At 53.3% G+C, this 19,315-nt stretch overlaps 1 protein-coding gene across 10 annotated transcripts in view; it reads left to right on the forward strand.

The window, feature by feature from the left end:
• IFT140 (intraflagellar transport 140) overlaps positions 1-19,315 on the forward strand; it is a 71,718-nt gene that overhangs the window by 20,761 nt on the left and 31,642 nt on the right. For all 10 annotated transcript variants that reach the window (XM_060079437.1, XM_060079434.1, XM_060079430.1 and 7 more), the window contains 9 exons: positions 246-449; positions 583-655; positions 2,561-2,652; positions 7,481-7,608; positions 9,176-9,293; positions 11,655-11,785; positions 12,209-12,377; positions 13,703-13,834; positions 17,531-17,730. In XM_060079437.1, coding sequence (XP_059935420.1) covers positions 246-449; positions 583-655; positions 2,561-2,652; positions 7,481-7,608; positions 9,176-9,293; positions 11,655-11,785; positions 12,209-12,377; positions 13,703-13,834; positions 17,531-17,730 — 1,247 coding nt within the window. The remainder of the gene's footprint in view (positions 1-245; positions 450-582; positions 656-2,560; positions 2,653-7,480; positions 7,609-9,175; positions 9,294-11,654; positions 11,786-12,208; positions 12,378-13,702; positions 13,835-17,530; positions 17,731-19,315) is intronic.

The raw sequence follows: 19,315 nt of genomic DNA on the forward strand, positions 1-19,315 counted from the left end.
AGACATGAGCGAGAACAACCACACAAGTTTACCTGCTGGATCTAAACTCTGAGTGTTGTTATTTTAAAGTTTTTCTACAAATTACACATTTTATACTTATAAGTTTTTTAAATCATGTTTTTAAACAAGAAGAAGAAATAGTGCTTGGAAATTGTTTATGAATCCTCGTACTTATAACGTTGCTCTGACTGCACCTCTCCTTTCTGTTCGCACCTTGGGTTCTGTCTCTCAACGTGGGAATGAAGTGGGGCTCCAGGAAGAGCCTCCTGGCAGTGAACAGCATCAGCTCCGTGCTCATCCTCCGCGAGCAGGCCATGTCGTCCCACTTCCACCAGCAGGTGGCCGCGGTGCAGGTCTCCCCGAACCTACTCAGCGTGTCCTTCCTGTCCACGGGGGTGACGCACAGCCTGCGTACAGACATGTACATCAGCGGAGTGTTCGCCACCAAGGTCACTGCCAGGGTGACCATGGGCTTGGGCGGGATCATCAATGTAGACAGAAGACCTGGTCGGTTGTTAGGGTCATTCGGGACAACGAGGCCCAGATGGCCGGTTGCTTTTTAATTTCCGTGGTTCTTTGTAGGATGCTGTTGCCGTCTGGAATGGAAAACAGGTGGTGATCTTTGAGCCTTCTGGAGCTACATTACGAAGTGCAGGTAGGAGTCTTTTCAGCCCCACGAAGGGGACTCACATCTAATGGGGGTGGTTGCTGCTCCCTGTGGGGTGGGCAAAGGGCAGGCCCCGGGCCATGGGGAGACCCTCACGTCAGTTCTCGTGCCTGGGCCTGCGTTTCCAGAGCCAGTGCTGCCACTCTAGCCCTGTGCAGCCAGGGCCTCCCTGGCCTCCCTATAGAAGCCAGTTGAGGTAGTTAAGTGCAGCCAGATCTGGGGCCAGCAGCCCTTCTGGGCTCCAGGATGATGAAACAGCTCAGAAATAAGTCGGCATGAGTGTGAAGAACCACAGTCCTTTCCGGGGAAAGGGATGCTACACACCTGACTTCTGAACTTCCCAGAGCACGCACAGCAGTGAGCCCGTGGGGTCTCGACCAAGGCCAACCTCTGTCTGAAAATTTCAGGATGGATCTTCAGAGCTGTTCCACCCGTCCCATCCATCGCTCCGACTCTCTGTTTCACTTTATCTTCTGCTCTTTAGCACATGTCTGTATGAGTTATGGGGCTGCTGTAACAAGGACCACAAAACGAGTGGCTGTTTAGGAGTTATTCTCTCAGAGTTCTTGAGGCCAGATGTCCAAAATTAGTTTCACTGGCCAAAATCAAGGTGTTGGCAGAGCCCCAGAGGCTCTAGGGAAGACTCTGCTCCTTGCTTCTTACAGCTTTTGGTGGCTGCCAGCAATCCTTGGCTTGGGGTCACATCATTCCAGTCTCTGCCTCCACTGTCACATTGTTCCTGTCTAAAAATCTCCCTCTCTCTTATAGGGACACTTGTGATTTCATTTGGGGCCCATCTGCATAATCCAAGATAATCTCCCCATCTCAAGACCTTAACATATTTGGCCATATAAGCTAATATTCATGGGTTTCAGGGATTAAGACCTGATCTCTTTGGGGACATCTTCCCACCAAGCACAGTGACCATCAGGACGTGCTCCTCAGCAAGATCTCCTTCTGCACAGTGCTTACCTTCACCCATCCTGACCTAGGCCCTCCCACCTCACAGGGGGACTCGTCATTGCACTGTTCCCAGGGTGATGCCCCCTCGTGCTTGTTTGAATACCTCACACCTCCCTGGGGATATTTTTCCACAGGTTTATCACCTCTCTCCCTCATGTTATTCCCTCACTTTTTTTTTCCTCCTCTAACACTTTGTTGCCTAAAGTTCCCTTAGAACACTTTTCCCACCCTGCCCTGGATTGTGCTGATAATTCACGTCTTTGCCTCTCTTCTACCATAGACCCCTTGAGGGGCAAGGGTGAACTTATCCTCCCAAGAGGATAGCACAACAGGTGCTGAGCTATTTTCTGTTTTGTGTGTGTCATCATCTTCCTAACTAGATAAGAACCTGTCTAGAGCCAGAGACTAGAGCTTGTGGTCTCCAAAGTTCCACATAAGATAAGCAGATGCTTGAACAATCATGCTGTCATAGATGCTGTGCTACTGGAAGCACCACTGCTAGATGGGAGAAAAGAGGAAAGACCATCAGTGACTGGTGAGGGCAGGGTGCCCAGCACTGAGTCCCCACACCTGGCCGTCACTGGCAGCTGTGGCCCTGGCATGTCCCTGTGTCTCAGAGCCTCACTTTCCTCATCTGCAAGATAAAGAAAACACACCTTTCACAAGGCTGTTGTGGGTGCCAAGGAAAATTAGGGAACACACATGAGAACACTTCTTGACTATACTGCAGCTCCACCCCTTCTACCCGTCTCACCGTGGTTCCTTCTTTATATCCTTAGTTGTAGAAGATCTTTTCTGCTAGGTTTCAGTCTTTCTCATCAATAGTTGCCCTACAAAAAGTTCTAGTTTTCGTGTGAGAATGCTTCTTAAACTCTAAGGAGCTATGACGAGACTAGCTGCTGCTGTCCTGACCTTTATCTTTAATTTTAGGCACCTTCCTGTGTGAGTCTCCAGTGTTAGCCATGCATGAAGAAAACGTTTATACAGTGGAGCCAAACCGAGTCCAAGTTCGAACCTGGCAGGTAAATTGCTGCTCTAGAGTGAGTGCCCTGTGACGTTAAAGACAATTAGAGCAGAGTTTAAAATGCCATCTCTAAATCAAGCCAGAGCCTGCCTAATGACTTCACTCAACCACATCAGATTGCTCCCACTAGGTGCTTGGTTGTAAAAATGGATTGTCGGGTAGCCGCTCCATCGACAGCTCTTGTGACTTCAGAAGTCAGGAGGTGAGGCAGTGGCCTTTTGCAGTGAAAAGGACTACATGGCTGGACCTTGAGTGCATGGGGGTGTGAAATGGGAGGAAATTTTGCTGTGTTTAATGCGCATCTTGAGGGCTGAGGGGTCGTCAGTTCAGGACGTATCTTTAGGCAGACCTTTTTCCCTGCATGTGTCTGAGGGTGAGGCCAGGATGGGAGCAATGTGTGCCTCCAGGATGACAGGCCTTTAACACACCATTCTGTTCCCTCCGGGTGGTGTGCAGTAAGGAAACCCTGCCCACATCCCGGGCACACTTGCTGGACCCCCAGGGCTGACGTGGTGTATTAGTTTCCTGAGCCTGCCATAACCAATGACCACAAACTTAGTGGCTTAAAACAATAGAAATTTATTTTCTTCGCAGTTCGGGAGGCCAGAAGTCCTAAATCTAGGTGTGGGCAAGGTTGGCTCCTTCTGAGGCTCTGAGGGTGAATTTGTCCCATGCCCCTTCCAGCTTTTGGTGTTGCTGGCATTCCTTGCGTTCCTCAGCCTGTAGACAGATCACTCCAGTCTTTGCCTCCATCTTTACATGGCCTTCTCCCTGTGTCTTAGAAGGACACTTGTCCTTGGATTTAGGGTCCACCCTAATCCAGAGTTGTCTCCTTTTGAGATCCTTAATTATATCTGCAAAGACCCTTTTTCCAAGATACATCCAAATGGATGTATCTTTCAGGGGCTACCATTCAGCCCAGTACATGCAACAGTGTTCTGCATCATGGTTGAGGACATTTGTTATGGTACTGGTTTTAGCCCTCAGTATGACTGCTTTGTCCAGCTCTGAGTTCTTTCCTGGGGTCCAGCATTTGATTTCCCAGGGCTGCCATGTCCGTGTCCTTGTACCTCACAGCCTGCACGTCCACTCTTGCATTCAGCAATTCCTGAAAGAACTTCCGTGCAGTTCTACTTTCTAGCAGGAGGGTCAGACAGTAAAGGTGCACACTGAAGTGTGGAGGTGGGTGGGAAGTATTGCAGGGGGTGGCATTGGAATAGAGACCTGACAAGTGAGGGAAGCGCCCTCAGCCCCACTCGCCTCCTGGGGCAAAGTGCAGGTGGAGGGAGCTGGGGCCTGGTGAGATACCTGCCCTGCTTCAGGTCAAAAGGGAGGCAGAGAGGCTGGAGGGAAGGAGGGATGGGCCTTGCATACTGCTGATAGTTGTGTAGGGGCATCAGCTGTGGACATAAAGCCGAGGCAGGGAGGGGCCCTCCTAACAAAAGATGAGGGAGCAGCTGGGTTATCAGAGGGGTGACCTGCGGAGCTGGAGAGTGGAGACATGCAAGGAAAGAAGGAAAGGTCTGCAGGGAAGGGGCGAAAGGCATACTGGGAAAGAAGGATAGGGCTGCTGGAAAATGGGGGATTGGCATACTGGGAAAGAATGATAGGTCTGATGGGAAGGTGCAAAGAGCATGCTGGGAAGGGGCAAGAGGCATACTGGGAAAGGGGCAAAAGGCATAATGGGAGAGAATGAAAGACCTGCTGGGAAAGGGCGAAAGGCATGCTGGGAAAGAAGGATAGGCCTGCTGGAGAAGGGGGAAAAGGCATACTGGGAAAGAATGATAGGCCTGATGGGAAGGAGCAAAAGGCATGCTGGGCAAGGGGTGAAAGGCATACTGGGAAAGAATGATAGGCCTGTAGGAAGGGGTGAAGTGCATACTGGGAAAGAAGAAAAAGCCTGCTGGGAAGGGGCAAAAGGCATACTGGGAAAGAATGATAGGCCTGCTGGGAAGGGGTGAAAGGCATACGGGGAAAGGGGTGAAAGGCTTGCTGGGAAAGGGGCGAAAAATCAGCTGGAAATCATGGCGGGAACTTAGGAGCGTTTGACCACAGACAGTCTAGAGTTTAGACTTTTTTGTTGATTTTTAGCTTAAGGAATATGTGACCATGGTGATTAGTAAAGTAATGCCAGCCTGTGTAAGGAATCCATTAGCACCTCTCCTCTCGTCGGAAAGCTGGAGTGTGTCTCCAGACCTTTCTCCCTGCCCGTGCATCCATCACACACAAACTGCAGTTGTTGCTGGTTTGTGTGGTGATGGGACAGCCGTTATGTACCTCATGGTTCTCGCAGAAGCTTCCTCCAGGCCGGAGCGCAGAGCCCCGCTGGTTCCCGTGCTTCCTGCGGGGCACTGCGAGGAGAGGCGGGAGCTGAGCGGGGGCTGGTGTCTGACAGACACCCGTGGAGGCAAAGCCTCAGGGGACCAGGTGGAAGTTGGAAGGCAGGAAGTGTGGAGCCCGAGTGACATGGTGTGTTTTGGCTTGTTTTTTTCTTGGTTTTGTGTTTTCTTCCTAGAAGATCACTTCTGTGTGGGAAGGACTAGGGCAGCTGGTGAGCAGTGAAGGCAGGTAGGAGGGGCCACAGGTGAGAGGTCCGGGGGCTTGGAGTGGGACAGTGGGCAGGCAGCCAGGCCAGAGTCGGCAGTTAGGGGCGTGGTGAGCAACTGGCGTAGGAGGGAGGAACTGAGGACTTTCTAGTTGTCTAGTTTGCGGGTCTGTGTTAATTGTGGAGCCTTAAGGTGGAAAGTAGAGAAGCAGAGCAGGGCTGGGAGGGAAGGGTGCAAGTGTGAGGTGCCTCGGACACCCTTCAGAGGTGTCCCAGTGTTACCTGAAAACCAGGTTCGCCTCTCGGTGGGTGTCAGCCAATAGACACAACCAAGCTAAGATCGAGAGAAGGAAGGATTTATTATTACTTGCGGCCAGTAAGGAGAACACGGGGGATCTTTCCCAAAACAGTGTCTCCCTGAACAGCAAAATTGGGGAAGTTTTAAGCGAAGGGTACAAGCATATTCACAAAGGAGTTTGAGCAGAGGAGAATTCAGGGTAGAATTGGGGCAAAGGTCAACAGAGTCCAGGCTCTGTGGATTGAAGTCAGTGGGTGGGAGCCTTACTTCCTGCAGAACTCAAAGGTGTATTATTATATATATCCCTTGAGGAACCAGGACCTGCCCCAAGGCTGCTCCTCCCTTGTTTCTGCATTCCCTCCCTAAGATCATTAATTGCTGAGGCCTGTTCTAGGACCAGCACTGTGGCCAGTCTTAGATCACAAAATGGCTTAGGCTAAAATGGGTCCTTTTATGTCAAGAATACCAGTCCTGGTTCTCTTTCTCCAGGAACAACCCCCCCCCCACCCCCAGCCTATATGCTTACACCAGAGCCAGCTGGAAACACTGCTCCGGAGGCAGGAACCCGGGCCGCGCTCTGAAGCAGGGGTTGGGAATTGGACATATCATTGAGGCAGTGCGGAAGGAGAGGAGGTCAGGTTTGCACTGCGTACAACGTGTCAGGAGCGGCAGAGGAGAGGTCGAGCAGAGGAGGCTGAGACCCTCGCTCTGTCCTCACCAGTGAGCCTGTCCTCACCAGTGAGCCACCGCCTGTGACTGTTGTTCACTTGTTCCACAAACGTATACTAACCTCCCTACTGGGTGCATCAACATGAAGATCCGATTCCTCAGCTTGGAACTCACCCCCACGCTGTTTGTCCCTCACCCTGAGTTTCCTGGACGGGTTGTGCAGATTCCTGGCCTGCTCCTCAAGTCTCTGTGCCTGGCACTAGGAGTCTACTAAGTTCTGTTGGAACGCCCCCCCCATCCCGGTTGTCCAGCCTGCTCCCCGCTCCCCCTGCACTGGGACCAGGCCTCCACCTGCCGCCCACTCACTGTTGGGGTGCCCTGCTCCCAGCCCAACGCCATACCAGGCAGGCACTCACTGGGCGCTGCTTGAATTGAGCCAGGAGCCTCTCTCAGCTCCAAGGACAAGGGTCGGTCCATGCACAAGACACACGAAAGCCTAAGCTCTGTGCAGGCCTGACTGTGGTCACTCTTTCCAAAATGCTATTAAAGTAAGAGTGACACTTTAAAACATAAGTGATTTGAAATCACTTGTAGCTCAAAATCCTCCAGAGTCTTCCAACTTCATGTAGAACAAAATCTGACTCTCCACCTTGGCCTGCACTGATTACCCACTTGGCCTCTGCTCACTGCCCACCTCGGGGGCCACCCCTTGGCCACCGCATTCCTTCCTGCCGTGCTGGCTCCTCCTTGTCCTGGAAAGCGGGACTCAGCTCTCTAATAGGTGGCTCCTTCTCTCCAGTCTCAGTTCAGGTTTGCCCCACAAAGACCTGTTTCTCAGGCATTTACTGACGTACACACAGGAAAGCAAGCATGTTGTGTGTGCAGCTCAGTGAGTTTTCACAGATGGACGTATCCGTGACGCGACCACCATCCCTTCCGCTCGCAGCCTCCCCCAGGGGTGACCACTTAGAGGACACTAGCCACACAGTCAGTTTCATTGGGGCTTTAACATAAGACCTTGCAGGCAGTACCTCCTGGACCAACCCAAGCAGGTGGAATTCAGTGTCTCGCCACCTTGATAGTTTTGTTTTAGCATCCTGTCCGTCACCTGTCTACACTTGCTCAGGTTGAGTTACGTGTGTACTTGCTTGTTGACCTGGCTGCTACCTGTCTCCCCCTCTGAACATAAGCATCAGGGATCCCCCCGGCGCAGGGCCCCGTCCTCCCCTCCCCATGTGGGGTGAGACTCCAGCAGAGGGCAGGCCCTGTGAATAAAGCCTCCCTGAATTCCCTGTTCCCTCCTTTTTTCTTCAGGGGACTGTGAAACAACTCCTGCCGTTTTCCGAGACAGAGGGGAACCCATGCTTCTTTGACATCTGTGGAAATTTCCTGGTTGTAGGGACAGACTTGGCTCACTTTAAAAGCTTTGATCTATCCCGAAGGTACAGTTTTTGTCCAAATAAAAGTATTATATTTTTAAAGTTAGTCAGGAGGCAGTGTGGTGGGTAGAAAATGGAGAGGAGGCAGCAAACTGCTTATGTTCTCATTTCAACATTAATGTGCAACTTACTTTTTTGAAATGTCTTATGTCTTGATTTAAATTCTTCATCTTTGCATGAAGGGTAAGGGACCAGCATCACTATGTGATGGACACGTGACACAGTGCATTTGTCAAAATCCATAGAACTTTACAGCTCAAAGTGAGCCTTAATGTCTGCAAATTTAAAAAATCAGTTAAGGGGATCCCAGGATGGAATGCAGATGAGGCAGAACAACCCACCATTCGTGAGTGTGTGGAACTGCCTCCCTGGGAACCAGGTGCCTCCTGGGTCACCCTGGGACCTAGTGGGACCGTGAGACTAAGGGCTAAGGGGCCGCATGCGGCATGTGCTCTGCAGACAAAGTCAGTTCCCACGGGGCTCAGGGAGCAGTACCCACACTGCCGTCCACGCTGGACGTGAGCAGCCGAGGGATGGGATGGGGGCCCGAGGGGAGCCAGCTTCTCGCCTGGGTGGGAGGTTCCAGATCAGCAGGGGCGGAGGCTGGAGTGACCCCTGTGCTGGTGCATCCAAGGTGGAGATGTGAGTCTGAAGCAGAGTGCAGCTTCACGTAGACGCAGGTGGATGCGTATAAAGTTACCATGGCTATGAGGATACACACCAGTCAGTACACACACAGCCTGGCTCTGTCAGCCGTGGGGGCCTGGGGGCAATGACACCCCAAGAGCAACGAGCACACCCTGTGCCTGGATCTGGGTCTCTTAAGTCCTCCTGCAGTAAAGGGAACTGGTCTCCTCGGAGAAATGATGCTGGGACCGATACTGGGACTGAAGCAGGAAATACACCAAATGAGCCTGGAGACTCTGTCCCAGCCCAGAGGGGCCCAGGGAGACGAGACAATTAAATGTCAAGTGGGGCCCAGATGGGGGCCTGGGACAGACAGAGGACACTAGGGGAAAAGTAAGGAAATGTGAATAAAGCAAAAAAAATCATGATGAGATACCTCTACAAGCCAGTGTTGTTTCTAATGGCAACAAACTGAAACAACTAAACAGGGGATTAGTTAAATAAATTTTAGCTTGTCCACACAGTGGAAAAGCACACAGCTGTAATGAAGTATGGGCAGCAGAGACCCCGGCCGGCTGTGCTGTGGGGACGATGAAGCATCCTTAATAAGCTGCTCCTGTGTGAGACAGGGACAAAATACGTGTTCGTGTTTGTTCACAGAAACAGAACTTTAAAACCTCACCCACCAAATAGCAGATTGTTACGTTGTACAGCTGAAACTAAGATAACGTGTGTGTCAATTATACCTTGACAAAAAAAATGTAAAAATAAAAAATCACCCTATGTTCTGAGCTCAGCCCATTTCCCGGGTCTCACATTACCAAAGTGAGAGCAGTTGGGCCCAAGCGGAGCTCAGTCCTCTGGGCCCAGGTTCCAGGCCACTAGGAGAAGGGGCGCCTGCCATCCCACAGTGGTGCCACTGAGACCTTGTCCCTCCCCACAGAGAGGCGAAGGTGCACTGCAGCTGCAAGAGCCTGGCAGGGCTGGTCCCCGGCGTGGGGGGCATGGCCTCCCTCAGGTGCAATGCCAGCGGCAGCAAGATCAGCATCCTCCTCAGCAAGGTGGGTCCCCTCGTGCGCACGGCTCGTCCCACCCCTCCAGCTGGCCCTTCTGCACCCCACACCCCGCGCCCTTGACGTCCCCTCCTTCCTCAGCGGGCGGAGTGGTGGGGGAGCTTTCTGTCTGGCCTCTCCTCGCACCTGGGGCCACCGTTCACCTCCCCACCTTCCTTCACTCCCTGTTTCATCAGGAGCAGTGGTTTCTGCTTTGCAGAGACCCTCACCTCTTCCCTTTTCTGCCTCTTTTCATCACCCGACTAAATTCTCTGGGCACCACGGGTGACGACTGTGGAAGGACCTTGGAGCCTCTTGCTTAGAGAGACACACGACGTGGGTGTGAAGGAGGCAGGTGGCTGGGTCGCCTGTTCTGGAGGAGCTAGTGCCTTCCCACCCGGCAGTGTCTGTTCACGCTCTCCTCATGCATTCACTCACACATTCGTTTGCTCACTCATTCATTCACTCATTCATTCATTCACTCATTCACTCACTCATTCACTCATTCGCTCACTTATTTATTTACTCATTCTCTCACTCGTTCATTCAAGAGTGGATTGCTGGTTGCCCTCCATGTACCACACACTTTGCTGGCCACTGTAAACACAAACTGATTGGTTAAATGGGGGAATCGGCCCCTCCCCTCAGATAAGCAGACTCGAGTAAATTTTTACAACCCTGGTGAGAGCTGAGAGGAGAGGTGCAGGGCTGGAGGTCAGTGGTAGGTGGAACAGCTCTCAAGAGTTCCGGAGGCTTCCAGGGGAGGTGGAGGTTGAGCCCAGGTGTGGGCTCGCCGGGTGGGCAAGTGATGGGGGCACAGCCCTGCCAAGGCATCAGAGTGCGACCCCGTGGCAGAAGCATGGCTTCGCCAAGGTCTCCGGTCACTGGCAGAGGGGGAGGCCCAGGCTAAGTGGTCAGTGGGCTGTCACAAGGTGGAAGATCCCTTGGGGCCCATCACAGCCATACTTGGCTGTAGGGCAGGGAAGGACAGTGGCTGAGAAGAGCTGGGTGAGGAGCCTTTGGGGGATGGAGTGGGGTCCTGTCTGGTTGTTGAGTTAAGGCATTTGAAGGGCGGCCTGTGGGCAGTTAGACACAAGCCTGAGTCTCAGCCGGGAGGTCTGGCTGGAGATGGGGGTCCTACCAGCCGGAGGCCCAGGGTGGACCTGGGGAGGCTGAGGGAGGGGAAGCAGCTGAGCTGATGGGGAGAGACAGGCAGGCACCACACACCAGGCAGTCCTGGGTCACTCATTCCTTCAGTGGCCAGGACACTGCCCGGGTATCCACGCACAGGCAGGAGACACCCACACAGGAGGTAGGCAGGGTATCGGGACATGGTGCTGGGCAGTCCCGGGAAGGGCATTTTCCTTGGTGCTGGGTGTGGACGCTGGTGAGAAGCACGGACTGCTGAGTGACCATTGTCTCTGGAGGCCTGATTCTAAAGAGCAGAGCGAGCTTGAGGGAGCTCAACGCTCAGACCAGGGTCGGGAATGCTCGCCCTGGTGAAAGAAAAAATCAAAGAAAGAAAAGTTGAGCTAGGTTAAGGGGGCTTGCAGTGAAAGATAGCTCCCCTGCCCTACTGGCACTCCCCAGGGGAGGAGATGCTGGGAGAAGCAGGAGGAGAAGGATGGGATGGAGCCCCTCTCCTTGCAGACCGGGGCGGGGTGGGGGTGGTGTCTGGGGTGGAGACTGAGTCCTGGCCCATCTTAACGTGTCCCAGACGCTTCGTTGTTTGTCATTTTGCTTAGCGAATTGTGATGACTAGAAGCTTGCATTTTTATTTAGTCAAACCTATTGATGATTTTTAATTTGTGATTTCTTCCATTGCTCTTAAGCTTACAGTATTTTCTTTTGTCTAAGATATCAGTAATTTTTCATTCTCTTGCCTTTCTTTTCTTAAGTAAGCACGTCCCTTTACCATCCCGGTATCTGTGGGAATAAAGGTTTAACAGTTCTTGGCATTTTGCCCCAACAACCAAGCTGGTTCCCTTTTCTCAGCTTTTCTGAAGCTTCTCTATGGCGTTTACTTCATTTTTACTCACCTGTGTGAGAATTAGTTTATCAGAATCTCGGTCCCTCCTTGTCGCCATGGTTAATCCACCTCAGGTAAGATGACATCACGATCAAATCTGTATTAAGAACAGCTAGACAGCCATAGTCGACCTGCACAGTCTGAGAATTTGTCTTCAGTTTTCTGAAATTAGAAAGTAGTAAATCATAGCCATTTCAGCAGGATGAAAGTAAGCTGACGTTCGAATTACGAACGCTGGAGGCCTACTCATGGGAGCAGCCGGGTGGATGACCTGGGCATCTCTTCCAGGCGTGTCGCTCTCAGTGGGCGGGTACCCTGAGCTCCAGCTCTTTCTTCCCCAGGCTGACAACAGCCCCGATTCCAGAATCTGCTTCTACGACGTGGAAATGGACACAGTGACCATCCTCGACTTCAAGAGGGGACAGATAGATCAGAGAGAGACGTTGCCCTTTAATGGACAGGAGACTAAGAAGTAAGATTGTGGTTTGGGAGGATTTTGTTGGAAAAAATGTTGAAAACGATGTTCAGTTACTTATCGGCTTCGAGGCAGGTTGTTGCTAAGTTTACTTCACCCTTGGAAGAGCTCAGAGATCACGAGTGGTGTAAACCAGAGGTGAAATAGAAACAAACTCCCCTGGTCAGTTGGGGTGGATTTGAGTCTCTAATCTGTTTTCCAGGTTCTAAGGTTCTGGAGTCATGGGGTTGGAACTCGAGCTTCTGAAAGGGCTGCAACTCGAGTGTCCACAAGGGCAGCCTGAGTCTTGGGGCACAGAGGGCCCATCAGCGTCTCTTGGCGTGGAGAGTGTTTCTGAAAACACAGTGGGGCATTGGGCGGGTATGCATTCTTCAGGACATTGATGTACCACGTGTGTGAGGGTCCGTCTCTCTCTTTCAGAAGCCAGGCCCTCGCAGATGAGAGGCTGATGAATCTCGTGCCTGTGAGCCACTTCTGGGATCAGAGTGAGCCCAGGCTGTTTGTGTGTGAAGCCATGCGGGAAGTGCCGGGCGCCCCGCTGCAGCCAACGGACGGGAAGGCCCTGGGCGATGCCAGCACAGACCCCACGGTACTACATGCTGTCGCTTTTGTGTTTAGATTGGTGGGGACGTGGCAGGCTCTGTCTTCGCAACATGGTCCACAGGGAAGTCCTGGGGAATGGATTCAGGAGAGCGAGCGCCCATCCCCAGGATGCCAGGGGACACCTATCCCCTCTGGGTTGACACTGAGGGCTGGCCCCACCCTCTGTCACGTGCCATTTTCTCTCGGCGGTTCAGAGCTCTTTATCAAAACAGTTAACGTGAACTTACCCCTTGATGTCAGCTCGTCCTGTGGGGTCCAGTTACTGAGGCCGACTCCTCAGTCATCCCCCGAACAATTGGCCCCCTTGCCCCTGTCTCCACCCCAACCCCCGGCTTTGCAGGGCCTCCCTCCCCAAAACTCGTGACTCTCGGGCCCAGGACTCCAACACTTTCCAAATCTTGGGTCCTGCAGGACACCCAGCGATCCCTGAGAAAGCCTGGGGGCTGCATGCGCCTCTGTGACCCAGAGGGATCTTTCTTAGGGTTCCTCAGTAGGTCAGCAAAGGCTGGCCGGCCCTAGAGCTTCAGGTGACTTGTGTCCCTGCCAAAGGGACTTCCCTCCAGGACGTGAGAGGCTGGATCCCCTGAGGCTACCAGCAGCGGGTTTCCACACCCTGACGTTTTCAGAAGCAGATCGGTCTCTGGGTCTGAAATATGAGTGGCGAGAGGAGCGCTGTTGGCATCTGTGTCACTGGAGTGGAGACTCGAAGACGAGAGAGAGGGTCTGGTGAAGAGCAAGTTGGGGGCACTTGCTCCCACTTGGAGGGTGGGGGCATGGCCGGCAAAGGGCTCCTGGTCTTGGGTGAAGATGGTGAGGAGACACAGGCACTCACACAGCAGGGCAGCCACCAGCCCCTCGGCCTCCGCGTCTCCTGGGCAGAAGGGTCCGCGGCCGAGTCCTGCAGGACAGGGTCCCGCCAAGCACCGCCCTCTCCGCTATCCCTCCCTGAGAGCAGAGCAGAGTCTCCATGTCAAAGTCAAGAAACTGAAGGGGCTACTCTTGAAACAGGGGAGCTCCTGAGCTTCACTCACCAGTGCGGGTGGAAGGGTTAGTTTTTGCCACAAGATCAGCGAGATGGGTCTAGTGGCTCCCAGGCCGGACGAGGTGCGTCCTCCAGGAGGGGTGTCAGAGAAGAGCGGAGCCTGGTGTGGTTGCTGTGTGCCCCGAGGAGGAAGGGGGTTATCTGTGTTCCCGTGTGTTGGCCCCTCTACTTTCTTTGTATTTTATGTAAATATCTCAGCAGTGAAAATGGGATTGGGTGAGGTTCAGGAAAGTTATTGCCAAACTAAGACAGAACGTCTCCCTCTGCAGGCAGACGTGCTGGTCCTGTCATTCTTCGTCTCTGAAGAGCACGGCTTCCTGTTGCAGGACAGCTTCCCCCGGCCTCCCGTCTTCCAGACGCTCCTGGGAATCCAAGTGCCCCATTATTACTTCACGAGAAAGGTGGGAGCCTCCACGTGCGTGGCCGTGTCTCAGGCCCTCCTCCCCACTGGGGCTCTTTCGTTAAACAAGCAAACTGTGTGCCCTTATTTGTTGCCTGAGGTTCCTGCAGATCCGAGGTCTCTGTGTGGGGAAAGGCAGGCAGGCAGCAGCGCTGCTGAGGGTTGTCCCTTCCGGCGTCCCCCAAAGGCACCGTACCCTTCCACTTTCCTGTCTTCTTTTTTAAAATTCTAGCTGGTTTTTTAAAAGTACGTATTCCTATATTCACTGTAGGAAATTCAGAAGCTTCAAGTATAGAAATAAAGACCAAGGATGCTGCAAATCTCCGTGCTCGCAGCCCCCAAAGATGGTCACTAGGAAAGGCTGGCAGGCAGCCTTTCAGGAGAGGTTTTGTCCTTTGCCTACGTGTGTGTGCGTTACATACACTGGTTATTTTTATTTTTTTATTTTTATTTATTTTTTTTGATGTGGACCGTTTTTAAAGTCTTCACTGAATTTGTTACACCATTGCTTCTGTTTTATGTTTTGGTGTTTTGGCCCTGAGGCATGTGGGATCTTAGCTCTCCCACCAGGGATCGAACCCACACTCCCTGCATTGGAAGGCGAAGTCCCAACCACTGGACGACCAGGGAAGTCCCACGGGTGTGTTTTTAAATTTTTGATCAAACAGGGTTGTTTTCAGCACACGCCACCCACCCCCTCCCCCACCGCCAACAAGGGTATTTTGGATGAGTTACTTGCCTTCCCTGGAAACTGGTCTCCAAGTCCCCACGGTCCCTCCTAGACCTGAAATCAGCCATCCTCTGCCCCGAGATGCCGTGCTGATCACGGGGTGGGTGCATCTGGGGGGTAGGGGTGGCGGAATGCCCAGACCAGTTGAAACACTGGTTGAGCCACCTGTTCTCAGCCGGGCGCCCACACCGCCTGCACAAAGGAGGCGCAGCTGCGCTGGGACCTGAAGGCCACAGCCTGTCGTTCATGCCTTCCGTTCTGCAGGACTGCAAATGCGCTGGCCGCTGCTGCTCCTATTCTCGTAAAATCTGCAGACTCCTCCCCTTCGTCAGCTCTTTGGGCTCCCCTGCTGCGTCTTTCTTTACTGTCGTGTCAGAAGAAGGACTGAAGTATGTAGACTTTTACTTGGATTTTTTTGGCTCTTAGCCTAGGGTGATTTAAAATCAACCCTAAACGTGAACTCTGTATTTTCTGCAGTTAGCAAGTGTTCCTTTTTTAGCCAGAGGTAAGGGCAGACCCCAGAGGACCCCCAGAGATGGCGGACATGCCATCTGAGCTTGGCTATCTCTGCCGGCTCCGGAGCTGAGGCCCCTTGCCTGTGTGAACGGCTGTCTGCTCAGAAGCCAGGACTCAGGTCTCCCCGGGCCCCTCCCAGGGTTATTACTGACCTGAAGAGGTTTGGCAGGAAGGCCCAGGGTGGGCTGTCTGCTCTTTGTTCTGTGACTGTCAAGGGCGAGCCGTGTGGGTCTGTGGGTCTCAGGCTGTGCTGAAGTCCTCGTGCAACGTGCCCCCCTGAGACCACAGGCCAGGGTTGCCCCTGGGAACAGTATCCCCAGCCATCGAGGTTGGCAGCGAATAGTCTTTTCGGCATTTTGACTTGTGATTCGATGCAGTGAACTTTGTGAGGCTGTGTGGTTTCGATTCCAGGAGCCCCTGCGCTCCGTCCATGCAGGTTTTCTGAGTTACCTCTTTTGAATAGACCAGTGCCTCCAGACCAGCATTTTTCTGAATTTCATTCTTATTTAGTGCTTTTATACGTTTTCATTTCTCTTTGATTTGAGACTCAAAACGTAGGGACAGCCTTTGAACTCCTTCTCGGGCGTTTCCCACGTCTTCACGCCTGGGCTTGTTTCCCGCAGTCTGAGCACCGTCCTCCCCTCTGCCAGCCCCTCAGCTCTCTTCCCCGTGAGCGCCCACTCGGAGCTGTTGGCCCAGCAGAGGCCTGGGTGATGCTCCTCCCTGTTACCTGAGCTTTGCAGTTGCCCCAAGATGTGGTTTTCTTTGTTTTAAGTGACAGCTGTCTGTGTGCTGACACCTCCCGCCTCACATGCTCCAGCTTTGTCGGGGGCCTGGCACGGCGTCAGCTCCTCGTTAGGGCAGCACGAACAGTCTTGTCTCCTGATGCTTGCGGTGAGGAAGTATTTCACTTACCTGTGTTTGCAACACAGGAAGTCTTATTCATTTGATCTCTCAGTGCAGGAGAGGAGGGGCCCACTCAGCCTGTTTCCCTGAAGCACCTGGCGTCCCGAGGTTCCCGTCCGCACACTCAAGGGTGTGGTGTCAGTCGAACAGCCCTGGGCCTCCAGCTCCCACGTGTGTCCAGGGCAGGTGGCTCATCCCCTCGAGAGCAGAACCCAAGGCGAATGCAGGCAGGGGGCACCATGAGCCGTGACCGCGGGTGCACTTGTTTCTGTGAGAATTCCCGCATGTGCTTGCGGGGAGCAGGGCTCTAATGAGGACGGGGCATCAGACCCACAGCAAGGCTGACGGAGGTCAGGCTGCTGTCTCGTGATTTGTGAAACCACAGCAGACAGCAAGCGCCCCCCACCATGGTTTTTGTGTCCACATTTTCTGAAGGTTTCCCACTGAGTGCAAAATCAGCCCAAACTTGAGGACTCAGCTTCCTGCCGGATGTGACCCGGCCACTTGGCCACAGACCCTGACCAGGGCTGCTCCAGGCCTCTGCTTATGCTCTGCTCTGTGCCTGGAGGGTCTCCGCGTCCACACCTGGGTCTGATGAATCCTACCAGGGTTTCAAGGCCCAGATCAAGTGCCCCCAAAGTTGGGGGCTACAGTTGAACTTCAGAAGGATCCGTGACACAGGAGCTGCTGGGAACTGAGTCAGAGGCAGGTGGTGAAGGAGTCAGAGTCACAGCAGATACAAAACTGACAGGGTGGGGGAGTGGGATCCAAGGAGGTGGATCATGACCTCTCTTTACATGGGGGAGCCTGTGTAATCAGACGAATGGATGCTGCAGAGAGAGAGCAAGCCAGGTGGGAGACCGAGGTGGGTGTGTGCGGGTCCAGCCCAGGGGCGAGTGGAGGGCATGGAACCCCGTCTAGCTGGGAGGAGGGAAGTGGACTTGAGAAGGATTTGTGGCTGGAGCTGGTGCAGAAGTCATGGTCCAGACAGTGCACTAAACTGTGCTTGTGCTGGGACCACAGGATTTCCTTCCTCTGCCTGCATGGGAGGGTGTGGCGGGGGGGGGGCCTGCACTAGGTGAAGGTTCTGAGAAGCACCAGCAGAGGGCTCACCACCACTAATCCAGGTTACATTTTGGAAACTTCTACCTGCAGTGATGCTGGCATCGACTTTAATACCCTCTGCACATGTACACAGGTCTGACTTGATAGTAAAAGCTCTTTCTAGGAATTTTACAAACGGCCTTGGGAGGTAGGGATTTTCGCACCTGTTCACGGCTGTTGAGCAGCTGATGTTAGTGCCTTAGCAGCCGGCAGGTCCCTGTGTGTCAACAGCCTGCGTCACCCGCTGTCTGAAGCCAGAGCCCCAAGTTCTGGTAACTTCAAGGGGCCTGCAGACGTGTGTTGTGTTTGCCGAGAGCATTGCTGAATATGGGGTCTGTGTGCAGAGGGTCCCTGCAGCTGACGAGTACCCCCAGGGAGAGACCCGGTGTGGGCCCTGGCTTTGCAGGGATCCACAAATAAACAGTGCCCTTTGTCGTTCAGCCAGGAGAAGTGGACCTCGAGGACCAGGTGGACTCCGGGTCCCAGCACATCCCCCAGACGGTGGGCAGGAGGCCCCTGCGGGACTTCGTGGGGCTAGAAGACTGTGACAAGCCCACGCGGGATGCCATGCTCAACTTCACCTTCTTCCTGGCTGTCGGGGACATGGACGAAGCCTTCCGGTCCATCAAGCTCATCAAGAGGTGAGGGTTCTGCTCGCGAGGTGTGCTGTGCCCAACTCCCTGCGGCCCTCCTTCGGGTCTCTTCCCTCCCCGCGAGTCTCATCGTCGCTGACTCTTCTTGGCGTTCCTGGTGTCTCATGGGTTTTCACTCAAGGAGATGCTGGTGCTGGTGGAAACCCGGTTGTATATGGGCACCTGGCTGGCCTCGCGATGCTCGGTGTCTCGTGGGCTGTGATTTAGTTGTTTTGATTTACTTTACAGTGGACACTTCCTAGTTGAAAGTTCTGCAGTTGCTAAATATTTATAACATCTGTCTGTCCAGGAATAATTGCGCTAAACGGAAAAGTGTTTTTTGTTTTTGGCTGCGTTGGGTCTTCGTTGCTGCACACGGGCTTTCTCTAGTTGCGGTGAACGGGGCCTACTCTTCCTTGCGGTGCGTAGGCTTCTCATTGCAGTGGCTTCTCTTGTTGCAGAGCACGGGCTCTAGGCGCACGAGCTTCAGTAGTTGTGGCACACAGGCTCAGTAGTTGTGGCACACGGGGCTTAGTTGCTCCGCGGCATGTGGGATCTTCCCGGACCAGGGCTTGTACCCGTGTCCCCTGCATTGGCAGGCAGATTCTTAACCACTGTGCCACGAGGGAAGCCCTAAACAGAAAAGGTTTTGATAGTAAACTCTCAAAATGGCAGGCAAAATGCAATTAAAATTGCTCTAAGTTGTCAATCAAGGGCTACCTATAAGCAGCTTCCTCTCTGTGCCTGTGAGAATTCAGAGCTTCTCAGGAGCATTTGACAGATTTTAATTGCCAAAGAGTATAAAAACTATTGAAGGGTGAAATTCAAGTGGGAAGAGGAGGACGGGAGTTAGGGCACCCCAGCAGCCCTTGTCTGCAGTGATGGGTCTCCCAGAAGCATGTTCCCAGCAGCCTGAGACCTGGTCTTAGTCCACAGCAGAGGGGCTTTTCCCTGCTGCAGGTGGGCAAGAGGCTTTAGATCAGGGAAGTGAAGAGTGGCTGGAGGCACTCTCCATTTCATAGGAACTCGATCACAGACTATAGGTGAGCACATGGCCCATGCAGTATATGTAGTCGTGTACGTAACACTGCTGAGACTGTACAGCTTGAGGTGCCCGGGGGAGGAAGGGCAGCCCTTTGGGTCCACCTAGTGTGCCGGCTGTACCTCTGCCCTGAGCTGCGCTTACATCCATGGTCAGCCCAGACGTGCTTTTAAGTCATTCTCCGTTGCTTTATGTTTTTTTTGTTTTTTGTTTTTTTGTTTTTTTTGTGGTACGCGGGCTTCTCACTGCTGTGGCCTCTCCCGTTGCGGAGCACAGGATCCGGATGCGCAGGCTCAGCGGCCATGGCGCACGGACCCAGCCGCTCCGCGGCATGTGGGATCTTCCCAAACCGGGGCACGAACCCGTGTCCCCTGCATCGGCAGGCGGACTCTCAACCACTGCGCCACCAGGGAAGCCCTGCTTTATGTTTTTTTAAGGCAACAACCAGATCTACCTCTTGCTCTGACTAAAGACAAATTCCTGGGGCAGCGTGGCCTGCGAATTCCAGACTGGTCACCGCACATCGTCTGGGAGGTGGAGGTAGCAAAGCTG

Source organism: Mesoplodon densirostris, chromosome 16, assembly GCF_025265405.1.
Source record: "Mesoplodon densirostris isolate mMesDen1 chromosome 16, mMesDen1 primary haplotype, whole genome shotgun sequence".
In the NCBI taxonomy this organism is placed as follows: Eukaryota; Metazoa; Chordata; class Mammalia; order Artiodactyla; family Ziphiidae; genus Mesoplodon; species Mesoplodon densirostris.